At 39.7% G+C, this 15891-nt stretch overlaps 1 protein-coding gene across 4 annotated transcripts in view; it reads left to right on the plus strand.

The window, feature by feature from the left end:
* Positions 1-15891, plus strand: part of Gnptab (N-acetylglucosamine-1-phosphate transferase subunits alpha and beta) — a 96315-nt gene that overhangs the window by 6795 nt on the left and 73629 nt on the right. For all 4 annotated transcript variants that reach the window (XM_070096408.1, XM_070096407.1, XM_070096405.1 and 1 more), the window contains exons 2-3: positions 1351-1532; positions 14662-14738. In XM_070096408.1, the coding sequence (XP_069952509.1) occupies positions 1398-1532; positions 14662-14738 (212 nt within the window). In that variant the 5' untranslated portion in view covers positions 1351-1397. The remainder of the gene's footprint in view (positions 1-1350; positions 1533-14661; positions 14739-15891) is intronic.

Below are 15891 nucleotides of genomic sequence, written 5' to 3' on the forward strand. Positions count from 1 at the left end.
TTCATTTAAATCTTCTGATTGATGTTATTTTTTATATTTTATTAATGCTTATTTTGGGTTAAATATTGATGTTTCATTTAGTTTAATTTTTTAAATATGAAAAATAATTTTGATGTTCATTTGGACCTGAAACATAGTACAGTATGTATTGAAATTCATTATGGTTTAAATGATTATGATTGGTGTTTGATAATGCTTGAATCATCTCATCTGCATTTTATTTCATTTTAAAGCTTCCTGATTGTTAACTTTAATTGAGATTGTCATAATTAATGTTTGTTGTCTTTGTGTACATTGGACACTAATTAAAAATAAAAGCAGTCCACAGAGCTATACTACAGAATAATCTACCCATAACCATACTGTATATGGGCTTTTGAGAATCAAGGGCTCTTGGTGTCTGTGTTGTAGTAAATCTCCTTCCCTGGAAGGAGATGTAATTAGTTCCCAAGAATTAGAAAAAAATGGCAAAATGGAAAATCAGAATAAAAGGGTTCAGGCACTCACTAGGTAAGAATGGCTCAAAAACAGGACACTGGAAGCATATGGATATGGTCTGTATCCATCAGTAAATTAATACTGAACTGTACATTGATTTATGATATTATGAAAATATAGTTGCAAAGGTTGGTGGATAAATTTGGGAGGGCATGCAAAAGAAGGGAATTAAAAGTGAACATAGGAAAGAGCAAGGCAGTTAAGATAACAAATAAATTAGGTTATGAAAGATTGGATATCAGATTAGGAGGAGGGACTATGGATGAAGTAAATACTATGTTCAGATTTTTGGGACTGGGTTTGTCAATGGATGGGTCTATGAAAGGTAACACTTATGAAGGGATTCGGGGAAACTATGTAGACGGATTTGAGTCCTGGAGGTGGGAAGTACAATGCCTGCACCCTGAACGAGGGATGGAGATACTGATGCAACTCTGGCAAGACAGTGATGATGTGAATGATGGTGAAAGTGTTTCTTTTTTTTTCACGTCACCCTACCTCTGTGGGAGACATCCAGTATGTTAAAAGATAAGAATGTATGATTTTGTTTACTACAGTAATTTATTTATTCTCAAGTTTGAGAGCGACTCTAGAATTTGTAGCTCAAAAAATTCTTTGATATTTATAAATATTCTCTTTGTGTACAGTACCTATTGGGAAAATAGTATAAATGTGAATAATGTGAGGCAAATCAGTGAGCTTCATGGCATATGGTATGAAAATGAAAGGAACAGTAAATATAGTACAGCACTGAGCTACAAATTTTGATCTTACCCTGTCATGTCTTATACAGTACTGTACTTACAAATTGGTTAAGAATATTTCTAATGTATATTGATTTTTTTTTTCTAGGATAAAGTACAGTAATGTTGGCAGCAAGGGCTTGACAATTTTGTAAGATGCGTGGACTAGGCAAGTGGTGGCAGAAATGGGTCCTGGATGTAGTTCTGACACATCCTCCTCCACTGGTAGCTGTAGTATTAGCCGTCTTCTTTTCAGTCTTTGCCATTGGCTTCTGGTGTGCTCATTGGCTGGTGAGTATGCAGTGCCATGTTATCAGTCTTCTTCTACAGTACTATTTACATTTGTTATACAATGCCTCAGTTGGTGTAATTCCTTATTAATGTTTTCCACCATAACATAGAATGACAGGCAGACTTTCAATAAATGGGCTGTTGAAGTAATGAAGCTATGATTTTTTTTAACAAAAATGAATGCAGTGGAACTTTGGTTTTCGTTTGCCTTGGTTTTTGTCAAATTCGGTTTTCGACGACTTTTTGTCAAAATTTTGACCCAGTTTTTGTTCATCACCTCGGTTTTCGTTGAGTTGACAATGGTCTGCCATACTGAACATGTCCGCCTGCGCCCACACAAAGCATCCCACACGTTCTGAGTCAGTCTGGCTTTGTTTCTCATCGGTAGAGGGTGATAGTGATGGTGGTAGAGGGTTTACCTGGAGAGGGTGGTAGTATTGGTGGTAGAGGGTGGTAGTGATGGTGGCAAAGATAACCTCTCCCCTCCTCGCCGTCTTCCATGAGCCAACGAGTCTTCAATAAAGGTAAAAGTGATGTTAAATGTTCATGTATCCATTTCGTTAGTCTTTTATATTTATTTCTCATTGTTTTCTGTATGTAAAACTATAGTTATTCTCTATAAAATGTATTTTTTGTTAATACTTTTGGGTGTCTGGAATGGATTAATTGGATTTACATTATTTCTTATAGGAAATATTGCTTCACTTTTCGTCAAATTCAGTTTTTGTCAGACTGGAACAAATTATAATGACGAAAACCGAAGTTTCACTGTACTGTATTAATAAGAGGGAAACTAGTCTTATGGGACAGGGTTACCTGCAGGGTACCATAAGGGTCAGTGCTTGCTCCAATGTTGTTCTTAATTTCTATAAATTATTCATCTAAGGAGTTAAAAAATTATAATTCACTGTGTAAATAGGTTTGAAGATAGAAATTTTTTAAGCAAATTGGGAAATCAAGTAAAACCTTGTATAATTAGGACCGAAACGTTTTCTAATAAATATGTCATAGTGTTTGCTTACATGTCTTTCTAAACCAACTTGTCGGTATTTATTACCAAGGTTTATACCATAATTAGGGTATGTTTCTACAAATTGCGTGGAAAATACAGTGGAACCTTGATACTTGAACAGCTCCCTACTCTAACAATTTGGTATTCGAACAAATTTTTGTTGACCTAAGAAAAGCTTTTGACACAGTAGACCACGGCATCCTACTCCACAAACTTGACCTTTATGGTATAAGAGGCCATGCACTTGCATTTTCCAGATCCTACCTTACTAACAGGTATCAGTATGTCACCATTAACTCCTTGACTGTCGCAACCCCCATTCCTGAGGTGTCTCCTGGTGTCGCAAAATTTAAAAAAAAAAAAAAACTTTTTTTTCTTATGAAATGATAGAGAATCTTTTCCCGATTGTAATGACACCAAAAAAGCGAAATTTGATGGAAAACTGATGGAATTATGCTCTCGCGAAGTTAGTGACCTCGATTGAGTACAGGAAACTACCCATTTACCGATTTCAACTACCCAATAATGTGGTCAGAAATTTGCAATTTGGCCAATTTCACGAAAATTAAAAAATATGACAATTTCAAAATAAGGTCCATAATGAACAATGCAGACATTCCTGGCTCTAAAATAACATTTTCTTTGTTCATCAGTCACGTCTCCAGGCCCCTCTGATATTACTCTTGCTTTCTATTTTGAATTTTTATTCAAACAAAAAATAGAAGACTTACTATTATGCAGACTACTGCAATACTGTAATAATTGTATAAATAACATCAACCCATTCATGACTGCATATTAGAATGGCTAGTTGGACATTTATTGGACAATGACATCATTTGTTTACTTTTAAACATTGGCAAAAATCAAACATTTCCCCTACTTTGAGCTCCATTTCCAGGTTCTTTTTATAGTAAAATCAATCAAAATCACCTCTATTTCTATAATATGTTTTCCATTCAATCAATTGAGACCAAGAAAACGAGAAAACGGCCATAAATACTATATGAAAATAGACCACAAAGTCGGCATTTTAATTAAAAAAAACGGTCGGAGTTTTTTTTTTTTTCTCATTATGCATTGCGTGCTCCAGGATTTTTTTTTATATGGTGCACACTGACCACACAGACCCATTCTCTCACATGTGGGCCTACCAGCTTTCTCCTGCTTGATTTGAAGCCGCTAGAATTTATGAGTATTTTTTTTTATTATTACACTGGCCGATTCCCACCAAGGCAGGGTGGCCCAAAAAAGAAAAACTTTCACCATCATTCACTCCATCACTGTCTTGCCAGAAGGGTGCTTTACACTACAGTTTTTAAACTGCAACATTTACACCCCTCCTTCAGAGTGCAGGCACTGTACTTCCCATCTCCAGGACTCAAGTCCGGCCTGCCGGTTTCCCTGAACCCCTTCATAAATGTTACCTTGCTCACACTCCAACAGCACGTCAAGTATTAAAAACCATATGTCTCTCCTATCAAACTCCTATCAAACACGCTCACACATGCCTGCTGGAAGTCCAAGCCCCTCGCACACAAAACCTCCTTTACCCCCTCCCTCCAGCCTTTCCTAGGCCGACCCCTACCCCGCCTTCCTTCCACTACAGACTGATACACTCTTGAAGTCACTCTGTTTCGCTCCATTCTCTCTACATGTCCGAACCACCTCAACAACCCTTCCTCAGCATTCTGGACAACAGTTTTGGTAATCCCGCACCTCTTCCTAACTTCCAAACTACGAATTCTCTGCATTATATTCACACTACACATTGCCCTCAGACATGACATCTCCACTGCCTCCAGCCTTCTCCTCGCTGCAACATTCATCACCCATGCTTCACACCCATATAAGAGCGTTGGTAAAACTATACTCTCATACATTCCCCTCTTTGCCTCCAAGGACAAAGTTCTTTGTCTCCACAGACTCCTAAGTGCACCACTCGCCCTTTTCCCCTCGTCAATTCTATGATTCACCTCATCTTTCATAGACCCATCCGCTGACACGCCCACTCCCAAATATCTGAATACGTTCACCTCCTCCATACTCTCTCCCTCCAATCTGATATCCAATCTTTCATCACCTAATCTTTTTGTTATCCTCATAACCTTACTCTTTCCTGTATTCACCTTTAATTTTCTTCTTTTGCACACCCTACCAAATTCATCCACCAATCTCTGCAACTTCTCTTCAGAATCTCCCAAGAGCACAGTGTCATCAACAAAGAGCAACTGTGACAACTCCCACTTTATGTGTGATTCTTTATCTTTTAACTCCACGCCTCTTGCCAAGACCCTCGCATTTACTTCTCTTACAACCCCATCCATAAATATATTAAACAACCACGGTGACATCACACATCCTTGTCTAAGGCCTACTTTTACTGGGAAATAATTTCCCTCTTTCCTACATACTCTAACTTGAGCCTCACTATCGTCGTAAAAACTCTTCACTGCTTTCAGTAACCTACTTCCTACACCATACACCTGCAACATCTGCCACATTGCCCCCCCCTATCCACCCTGTCATATGCCTTTTTCAAATCCATAAATGCCACAAAGACCTCTTTAGCCTTATCTAAATACTGTTCACTTATATGTTTCACTGTAAACACCTGGTCCACACACCCCCTACCTTTCCTAAAGCCTCCTTGTTCATCTGCTATCCTATTCTCCGTCTTACTCTTAATTCTTTCAATAATAACTCTACCATACACTTTACCAGGTATACTCAACAGACTTATCCCCCTATAATTTTTGCACTCTCTTTTGTCCCCTTTGCCTTTATACAAAGGAACTATGCATGCTCTCTGCCAATCCCTAGGTACCTTACCCTCTTCCATACATTTATTAAATAATTGCACCAACCACTCCAAAACTATATCCCCACCTGCTTTTAACATTTCTATCTTTATCCCATCAATCCCGGCTGCCTTACCCCCTTTCATTTTACCTACTGCCTCACGAACTTCCCCCACACTCACAACTGGCTCTTCCTCACTCCTACAGTATGTTATTCCTCCTTGCCCTATACACGAAATCACAGCTTCCCTATCTTCATCAACATTTAACAATTCCTCAAAATATTCCCTCCATCTTCCCAATACCTCTAACTCTCCATTTAATAACTCTCCTCTCGTATTTTTAACTGACAAATCCATTTGTTCTCTAGGCTTCCTTAACTTGTTAATCTCACTCCAAAACTTTTTTTTTATTTTCAACAAAATTTGTTGATAACATCTCACCCACTCTCTCATTTGCTCTCTTTTTACATTGCTTCACCACTCTCTTAACCTCTCTCTTTTTCTCCATATACTCTTCCCTCCTTGCATCACTTCTACTTTGTAAAAACTTCTTATATGCTAACTTTTTCTCCCTTACTACTCTCTTTACATCATCATTCCACCAATCGCTCCTCTTCCCCCCTGCACCCACTTTCCTGTAACCACAAACTTCTGCTGAACACTCTAACACTACATTTTTAAACCTACCCCATACCTCTTCGACCCCATTTCCTATGCTCTCATTAGCCCATCTATCCTCCAATAGCTGTTTATATCTTACCCTAACTGCCTCCTCTTTTAGTTTATAAACCTTCACCTCTCTCTTCCCTGATGCTTCTATTCTCCTTGTATCCCATCTACCTTTTACTCTCATTGTAGCTACAACTAGAAAGTGATCTGATATATCTGTGGCCCCTCTATAAACATGTACATCCTGAAGTCTACTCAACAGTCTTTTATCTACCAATACATAATCCAACAAACTATTGTCATTTCACCCTACATTATATCTTGTAGTATACTTATTTATCCTCTTTTTCTTAAAATATGTATTACCTGTAACTAAACCCCTTTCTATACAAAGTTCAATCAAAGAGCTCCCATTATCACTTACACCTGGCACCCCAAACTTACCTACCACACCCTCTCTAAAAGTTTCTCCTACTTTAGCATTCAGGTCCCCTACCACAATTGAGTATATATACGTCAAACATGGTACCTCGTAAGACGTATATATACGGCCACGACAATCAAAGGGTTAAAGACACGGCATCATCAACACGGCCACTTGATGCTGGAGTTCCGCAGGGAAATGTCCTTGGTCCCCTGCTCTTCCTCATTTACATCAATGATCTTCCAAACATATCCCAACACCTGAAACCCATTCTCTTTGTTGACGAAACGACTTATGTCATCTCTCACTATCTTGTTACCCTCAACACCGTTGTTAACAAAGAGCTACTCAAAATATCGACTTGGATGACAGCCAATAAACTTACACTTAACACTGACAAAACCTTACTGTATTATGTTTGGTAGCAGAGCAGGTGTTGTGCAACTTAACATTAAGATCGACAACACTCTAATTGCCAGACATAATGAGGGCAAATTCCTAGGCCTATACCTCAACAGCAACATGAATTTCAGCACCCATATCCAACACACAACAAAAAAAGTATCCAAAATGGTTGGGATCCTCTCCAAGGTATGATACTACGTGCTGCAAAATGCCCTTCTCACACTATACCATTCACTCATTTATCCATACCTCACCTGTGCTATTTGTGCTTGGGGATCAACTGCAGCAACAGACCTAAAGCCAATAGTAACCCAACAAAAAAACGCAGTAAGAATAATCACTAAATCCCATCCCTGGCATCACACCCCCCCACTCTTCATAGATCTAAACTTACTCCCTGTTCAGAACATCCACACTTACTACTGTGCAATCTACATCTACAGGACCTTAAATTCTAATATTAACCTTGACCTAAAATGCTTTCTTGATAGTTGTGACAGGACCCACAGGCATAACACCAGATACAAACATCTCTTATGACATTCCCCCGTGTCCGACTAAACCTTTACAAAAATTCAATGTACTATGTCAAAGGCCCTAAAATCTGGAACACCCTACCTGAAAACTCTAGAACTGCAGACACATTCATCACCTTCAAAACTACCGTTAGAAAACATCTTATCTCCCTGATACACCCTGTCAACTAACTACATGAAAACCACCTGGTGGTTCACACTTACACTCACTCACCCATTTGACTATAAACACAGAAATATGAATCTTAATCTTAAAATAATGAATCCTAACTAGTCATAAGTTTGCCTGTGATACTCCAATATAGAAACTATGTATTGTGCCAAAACAAAAGCATTCACATTGCTATACTCACACACTAGTATTTAGTCACTTAGCCATAATACCAACTTACTCCATAATTTGTAATAATTTAGAGTTAAGAATTAATCTAAGTCTGCCCGAAATGCCTAGCCATGCTGGGTGTCCTAGTGGCCCCCTCTGTAATTAGTATTTTATTACATGTAAACCACACAACAACCAAAATCTGTAAACCCCGCATTGTAATCCTTATAGAGAATAGAGAAAAAAATTGCTTGGTAGTTGACTGTTTGCTTGGCACTCGACCAAACAAACACAACCTGTCAGAACTTTGCCGTAAACTATTTCGAGTTTCTTCGGATTTTTTGGTGTTTTTTTATAATTATTTGTATCAATAAGTCACCATGGCACCTATGAAGAATAGTGATAACAGCCAACCAAAAACAAAATTGGTTGGGAAAAATTTGTTTGATACTTGAACAGATCGGCATTCGAACAGCCTTCTGGAACGAATTAAGTTCGAGTACTGAGGTTCCACTGTACGTGTAATATGAAAGATTTCAATTTGGAATAGTGCCATTGACAGAGATTGTTGAGAGTCAGTTGACCCAATATTTTTTTTTTTTTTTTTTTTTTATTATCACACCGGCCGATTCCCACCAAGGCAGGGTGGCCCGAAAAAGAAAAACTTTCACCATCATTCACTCCATCACTGTCTTGCCAGAAGGGTGCTTTACACTACAGTTTTTAAACTGCAACATTAACACCCCTCCTTCAGAGTGCAGGCACTGTACTTCCCATCTCCAGGACTCAAGTCCGGCCTGCCGGTTTCCCTGAATCCCTTCATAAATGTTACTTTGCTCACACTCCAACAGCACGTCAAGTATTAAAAACCATTTGTCTCCATTCACTCCTATCAAACACGCTCACGCATGCCTGCTGGAAGTCCAAGCCCCTCGCACACAAAACCTCCTTTACCCCCTCCCTCCAACCCTTCCTAGGCCGACCCCTACCCCGCCTTCCTTCCACTACAGACTGATACACTCTTGAAGTCATTCTGTTTCGCTCCATTCTCTCTACATGTCCGAACCACCTCAACAACCCTTCCTCAGCCCTCTGGACAACAGTTTTGGTAATCCCGCACCTCCTCCTAACTTCCAAACTACGAATTCTCTGCATTATATTCACACCACACATTGCTCTCAGACATGACATCTCCACTGCCTCCAGCCTTCTCCTCGCTGCAACATTCATCACCCACGCTTCACACCCATATAAGAGCGTTGGTAAAACTATACTCTCATACATTCCCCTCTTTGCCTCCAAGGACAAAGTTCTTTGTCTCCACAGACTCCTAAGTGCACCACTCACTCTTTTTCCCTCATCAATTCTATGATTCACCTCATCTTTCATAGACCCATCCGCTGACACGTCCACTCCCAAATATCTGAATACGTTCACCTCCTCCATACTCTCTCCCTCCAATCTGATATTCAATCTTTCATCACCTAATCTTTTTGTTATCCTCATAACCTTACTCTTTCCTGTATTCACCTTTAATTTTCTTCTTTTGCACACCCTACCAAATTCATCCACCAATCTCTGCAACTTCTCTTCAGAATCTCCCAAGAGCACAGTGTCATCAGCAAAGAGCAGCTGTGACAACTCCCACTTTGTGTGTGATTCTTTATCTTTTAACTCCACGCCTCTTGCCAAGACCCTCGCATTTACTTCTCTTACAACCCCATCTATAAATATATTAAACAACCACGGTGACATCACACATCCTTGTCTAAGGCCTACTTTTACTGGGAAAAAATTTCCCTCTTTCCTACATACTCTAACTTGAGCCTCACTATCCTCGTAAAAACTCTTCACTGCTTTCAGTAACCTACCTCCTACACCATACACTTGCAACATCTGCCACATTGCCCCCCTATCCACCCTGTCATACGCCTTTTCCAAATCCATAAATGCCACAAAGACCTCTTTAGCCTTATCTAAATACTGTTCACTTATATGTTTCACTGTAAACACCTGGTCCACACACCCCCTACCTTTCCTAAAGCCTCCTTGTTCATCTGCTATCCTATTCTCCGTCTTACTCTTAATTCTTTCAATTATAACTCTACCATACACTTTACCAGGTACACTCAACAGACTTATCCCCCTATAATTTTTGCACTCTCTTTTATCCCCTTTGCCTTTATACAAAGGAACTATGCATGCTCTCTGCCAATCCCTAGGTACCTTACCCTCTTCCATACATTTATTAAATAATTGCACCAACCACTCCAAAACTATATCCCCACCTGCTTTTAACATTTCTATCTTTATCCCATCAATCCCGGCTGCCTTACCCCCTTTCATTTTACCTACTGCCTCACGAACTTCCCCCACACTCACAACTGGCTCTTCCTCACTCCTACAAGATGTTATTCCTCCTTGCCCTATACACGAAATCACAGCTTCCCTATCTTCATCAACATTTAGAAAGCATTATTAATGTGATAAGAGTTATTCTGTATGACTCATTTGGGTTTGGTATTTTTTATAAATACAGTACATGTATAGATAATAATTGATATAATTATGCAATAAGAGCTTAACATCTAACAAAGAGAAAGATCGTGGAGTGATTATGTGAAATAATTATCACATAAATTTATTTTAAAAGTCTCATATGAAACTTTGGCTAAGGATAACTTTCAGGGCATAGGGGTGTATTCAGATAGTTAAAAAACTTCTCATTGAGTGGGTGGGATTCATAGCCATGATGAGCCAGTTGTTCACATTTGAATTTTGTGCAGTTTTTTTTTATTGTTACCTATAAGTAGCTTGAAAGAGAACTTAAGTATTTTCATGCATATGAAGGCATATGATAGAGTGGATAGGGGAGCAATGTGGCAGATGTTGCAAGTACAGTGGACCCCCGGTTAACGATATTTTTTCATTCCAGAAGTATGTTCAGGTGCCAGTACTGACCGAATTTGTTCCCATAAGGAGTATTGTGAAGTAGATTAGTCCATTTCAGACCCCCAAACATACACATACAAACGCACTTACATAAATAAACTTACATAATTGGTCGCATTGGGAGGTGATCGTTAAGCGGGGGTCCACTGTATATGGAATAGGTAGTAAGTTACTAAATGCTGTAAAGATTTTTTATGAGGATAGTGAGGCTCAGGTTAGGGTGTGTAGAAGAGAGGGAAACTACTTCCCAGTAAAGGTGGGTCTTAGACAGGGATGTGTAATGTCACCATGGTTGTTTAATATACATGTATTTATAGATGGGGTTGTAGAAGAAGTAAATGCTAGGGTGCTCGGGAGAGGGGTGGGATTAAATTATGGGGAATCTAATGCAAAATGGGCATTGACACAGTTACTTTTTGCTGATGATACTGTGCTTATGAGAGATTCTAAAGAAAAGTTGCAAAGGTTAGTGGACGAGTTTGGGAGAGTGTGTAAAGGTAGAAAGTTGAAAGTGAACATAGAAAAGAGTAAGGTGATGAGGATATCAAATGATTTAATAAAGAAAAATTGGATATCAAATTGGGGAGGAGGAGTATGGAAGAAGTGAATGTTTTCAGATATTTGGGAGTTGACATGTCAGCGGATGGGTGTATGAACGATGAAGGAAAAAAGGTGAGTGGTGCATTGATGTATATGTGGAGACAAAAAACATTATCTTTGGAGGCAAAGAAGGGAATGTATGAAAGTATAGTGGTACCAACACTCTTATATGGGTGTGAAGCTTGGGTTGTAAATCCAGCAGCGAGGAGGCAGTTGCAGGCGGTGGAGATGTCCTGTCTAGGGGCAATGTGAGCAGAGAATTCGGAGTGTGGGAATTAGGAAAGGTGTGGAGTTAATAAAAGTATTAGTCAGAGGGCTGAAGAGGGGTTGTTGAGGTGGTTTGGTCATTTAGAGAGAATGGATCAAAGTAGAATGACATGGAGAGCATATAAATCTGTAGGGGAAGGAAGGCAGGATAGGGGTCGTCCTCGAAAAGGTTGGAGTGATGGGGTAAAGGAGGTTTTGTGGGCGAGGGACTTGGACTTCCAGCAAGCATGCGTGAGCGTGTTAGATAGGAGTGAATGGAGACGAATGGTATTTGGGACCTGACGAGCTGTTGAAGTGTGAGCAGGGTAATATTTAGTGAAGGGATTCAGGGAAACCGGTTATTTTTCTGTAGCCGGACTTGAGTCCTGGAAATGGGAAGTACAATGCCTGCACTTTAAAGGAGGGGCTTGGGATATTGACAGTTTGGAGGGATGTGTTGTGTATCTTTATATGTATATGCTTCTAAGCTGTTGTGTTCTGGGCACCTCTGCAAAAACAGTGATTATGTATGAGTGAGGTGAAAGTGTTGAATGATGATGAAAGTATTTTCTTTTTGGGGATTTTTTTCTTTTTGGGTCACCCTGCCCCAGTGGGAGATGGCCAACTTGTTAAAAAAAAAAAAATGTACAGTATATCAATACATTTGATCCCCCTCCCCTCAAAAAAAAAAAATTAAATTTTTGTGTAATTTTTATATACAGTGGACCCTCAACCAGCGATTTTAATCCGTTCCTGAGAGCTCATCATTAGTCAAAATAATCGTTAGTCAAGTTAATTTTCCCCATAAGAAATAATGGAAATCAAATTAATCCGTGCAAGACACCCAAAAGTATTGAAAAAAAAAAAATTTTACCACATGAAATATTAATTTTAATACACACAAACTCAAGATTACATGCACAGTTACATGAAGATCTGGTGATGATTGATGGGATGGGAGGAGGGGAGAGTGTTATCTTCTTACTGTTTAGAAGGGGAATCCCCTTCCATTAGCACTTGAGGCAGCAAGTCTTTTTCTGGGGTTACTTCCCTTGTTCTTTTAATGCCACTAGGACCAGCTTGAGAGTCACTGGACTTCTGTCGCACAACATATCTGTCCATAGAGGCCTGTACCTCTCGTTCCTTTATGACTTTCCTAAAGTGGTTCACAACATTGTCAGTGTACAGGTTGCCAACACGGCTTGCAGTAGCTGTGTCAGGGTGATTATCATCCATAAAGCTTTGCACTTTAAGCCACATTGCACAGATTTCCTTAATCTTAGAAGTAGGCAACTTCTTCAATTTCTCTCTCCCCTCCTCCGAAGCAGTTTCCTCAGGTCTGCCCTCTTGCTGTTCAAGATGATCTAGCAGCTCATCAGTGGTTAGTTCTTCACTGTCCTCCACCACCAACTCTTCCACATCCTCCCCACTAACCTCCAACCCCAAGGACTTCCCCAATGCCACAATGGATTCCTCAACTGGCATAGGATTCTCAGGGTTAGCCTCAAACCCTTCAAAATCCCTTTTGTCTACACATTCTGGCCACAGTTTTTTCCAAGCAGAGTTCAATGTCCTCTTAGTCACATCCTCCCAAGCCTTACCTATAATGTTTACACAATTGAGGATGGTAAAATGATCTTTCCAAAACTCTCTTAGAGTCAGTAGAGTTTCTGAGGTCACTACAAAGCACCTTTCATACATAGCTTTTGTGTACAGTTTCTTGAAGTTGGAAATAACCTGCTGGTCCATGGGCTGCAGGAGAGGAGTGGTATTAGGAGGCAAAAACTTCACCTTAATGAAGCTCATGTCCCTAGAAAGTCGCTCTGCCACATCTGTAGGATGACCAGGGGCATTGTCTAATACCAGGAGGCACTTAAGTCTAATTTCTTTTCAATTAGGTAATTTTTCACATCGGGGGCAAATGCATGGTGTAATCAGTCATAGAAAAAGTCCCTAGTGACCCATGCCTTACTGTTTGCCCTCCATAGCACACACAAATTAGCCTTGAGGACATTGTTTTTTCTGAACACACTGGGGGTTTCAGAGTGATACACCAATAAAGGCTTCACTTTGCAATCACCACTAGCATTGGCACACATCAACAAAGTAAGCCTGTCTTTCATAGGCTTATGTCCTGGAAGTGCCTTTTCCTCCTGAGTAATGTACGTCCTGCTTGGCATTTTCTTCCAAAACAGGCCTGTTTCGTCACAATTAAACACTCGTTCAGGTTTCAGTCCTTCACTGTCTATGTACTCCTTGAAGTCCTGCACATATTTTTCAGCCGCTTTGTGGTCCGAACTGGCAGCCTCACCATGCCTTATCACACTATGAATGCCACTACACTTCTTAAAGCTCTCAAACCAACCTTTGCTGGCCTTAAATTCACTCACATCACTAGTTGCTGGCAGTTTTTTAATTAAATCGTCATGCAACTTCCTAGCCTTTTCACATATGATCGCTTGAGAGATGCTGTCTCCTGCTATCTGTTTCTCGTTTATCCACACCAATAAAAGTCTCTCAACATCTTCTATCACTTGCGATCTCAGTTTCGAAAACATAGTTGCACCTTTGGCAAGAACAGCTTCCTTGATTGCCGTTTTCTTGCCCACAATAGTAGCGATGGTTGATTGGGGTTTATTATACAACCTGACCAGCACTCCACTTTCATATTTATCAATGATCTCTTTCTTCATCTCCATAGTAATTCTCACCCTTTTTGCTGTAGGGTTGGCACTAGAAGCTTTCTTGGGGCCCATGGTGACTTATTTTGCAGGTGCAATCACTAAAAAGGCTGTGATAATATGAAATGTTTCAGTTGTATGTTTGGAAGCGACCGCGGTGGCTGGCTGGCTTATAAACACTGGCACCAAAGGGACAAGTGAGGCGCGCTCAGGCCAAAGTGGACGCGTATGGTACGGAACGAAAAGCGTTGGTCGGGTTTTTAAGCGCTAGTCGAGGCAAAATTTTTGCGTTTAAATGAATCGCTAGTCAGATTTATCGTTAATCGATGCCATCGCTGGTTGAGGGTCCACTGTACATATAGTGGTTTTATGTGTATCCATATAAGTGCAATGTGTTTATCAACAGTTTCTATTTTTTTACACATAGCTAATTGATTAGAAATTTTTTTGTTGCTAATATTCATATTTATTTTCTTCAGGATGAAGTTGATCTTGCTGTTTATAGATCGGTAAATGTTTTCGCTGACAACATAAGAAATGAAAATCTTTTAACAAAGTAAGTTATTATTTGGCATATATTTTATCAAATATTGTACAGTAGAGCATATAATTTTTATTGTAAAAAATGTAAGATTGTATTGTAGTACTGTACTACAATAGCAATTCTAAAGGTGTAATTTTTGGGTTAGATATTTATAATTTTACTGATTTTAAGTAATTACAGTAATAAAAATGTGAAAGATAAAATAGTAATGTGCTTAGGAATGGAAGTACGTATATAAAGTGTGGTGGTGTGGATAGTGTATATAATGTGTTTAGGTGTCCCTTAGCTCTGTCGCTAGCGCACTCAGCTCACACACTGAGGTCCGGGGGTTGATCCCTGGTATGGGTACCTATGATATATCTTTGAAGAGTTTTGAGAGTTTCACTACTTTCAGAACCTGGCTATGGGCCAGGCTTCTCTGGTGCTTGCCTGGTCAACCAGGCTGTTGCTGCTGGAGGCTTGCTTCTCCACATATCCATCACAGCCTGGTTGATCTGGCACCTGGTGAAGATACTTGTCCAGTTTCCTCTTGAAGGCTTCTACACTTGTTCCAGCTATGTTTCTGATATCTTCTAGTAAGATGTTGAACAGTCTGGGACCCTGGATGTTGATACACTGTTTCCTTATTGTCCCCATTGCACCTCTGCTTCTCACTGGGTTTATTTTGCACTTCCTCCCTTATCTCTCACTCCAGTATGTTGTTATGGCAATGTGCAGATTTGGGACCAGGCCCTCGAGTACTTTCCAGGTACATATATATTATCATGCATCTTTCTCTCCTCCGCTAAAATGAGTACATGTTCAAGACTTGAAGGCATTCCCAGTAATTTAGGTGCTTTACTGGCTCAGTGTGAGCTGTAAACAATCTCTGTATTTGTTCCAGCTCTGATATTTCTCCTGCTTTGAATGAGGCCGTCAGCACTGAGCAATATTATCAGTGAGAGAGCACTACCAATTTGAAGAGTGTCACCATTGGCATTATTTCCCTTGTTCTGAAAGTTCTCAATACCCACCCTATCATCTTTCTGACTGTTGCGAACTTTGTTTTGTTATGGTCTTTAAAAGAAAGTCAGCTGACATAATTATTCCCAGGTCTTTTATGTGTTCTTTTCATTCTGTTTGGTGACTCTCTTGAGTTTTGTATATAGTGTTCGTTTTGAGTTTT

This window comes from Cherax quadricarinatus, chromosome 53 (assembly GCF_038502225.1).
Source record: "Cherax quadricarinatus isolate ZL_2023a chromosome 53, ASM3850222v1, whole genome shotgun sequence".
Classification (NCBI taxonomy): domain Eukaryota; kingdom Metazoa; phylum Arthropoda; class Malacostraca; order Decapoda; family Parastacidae; genus Cherax; species Cherax quadricarinatus.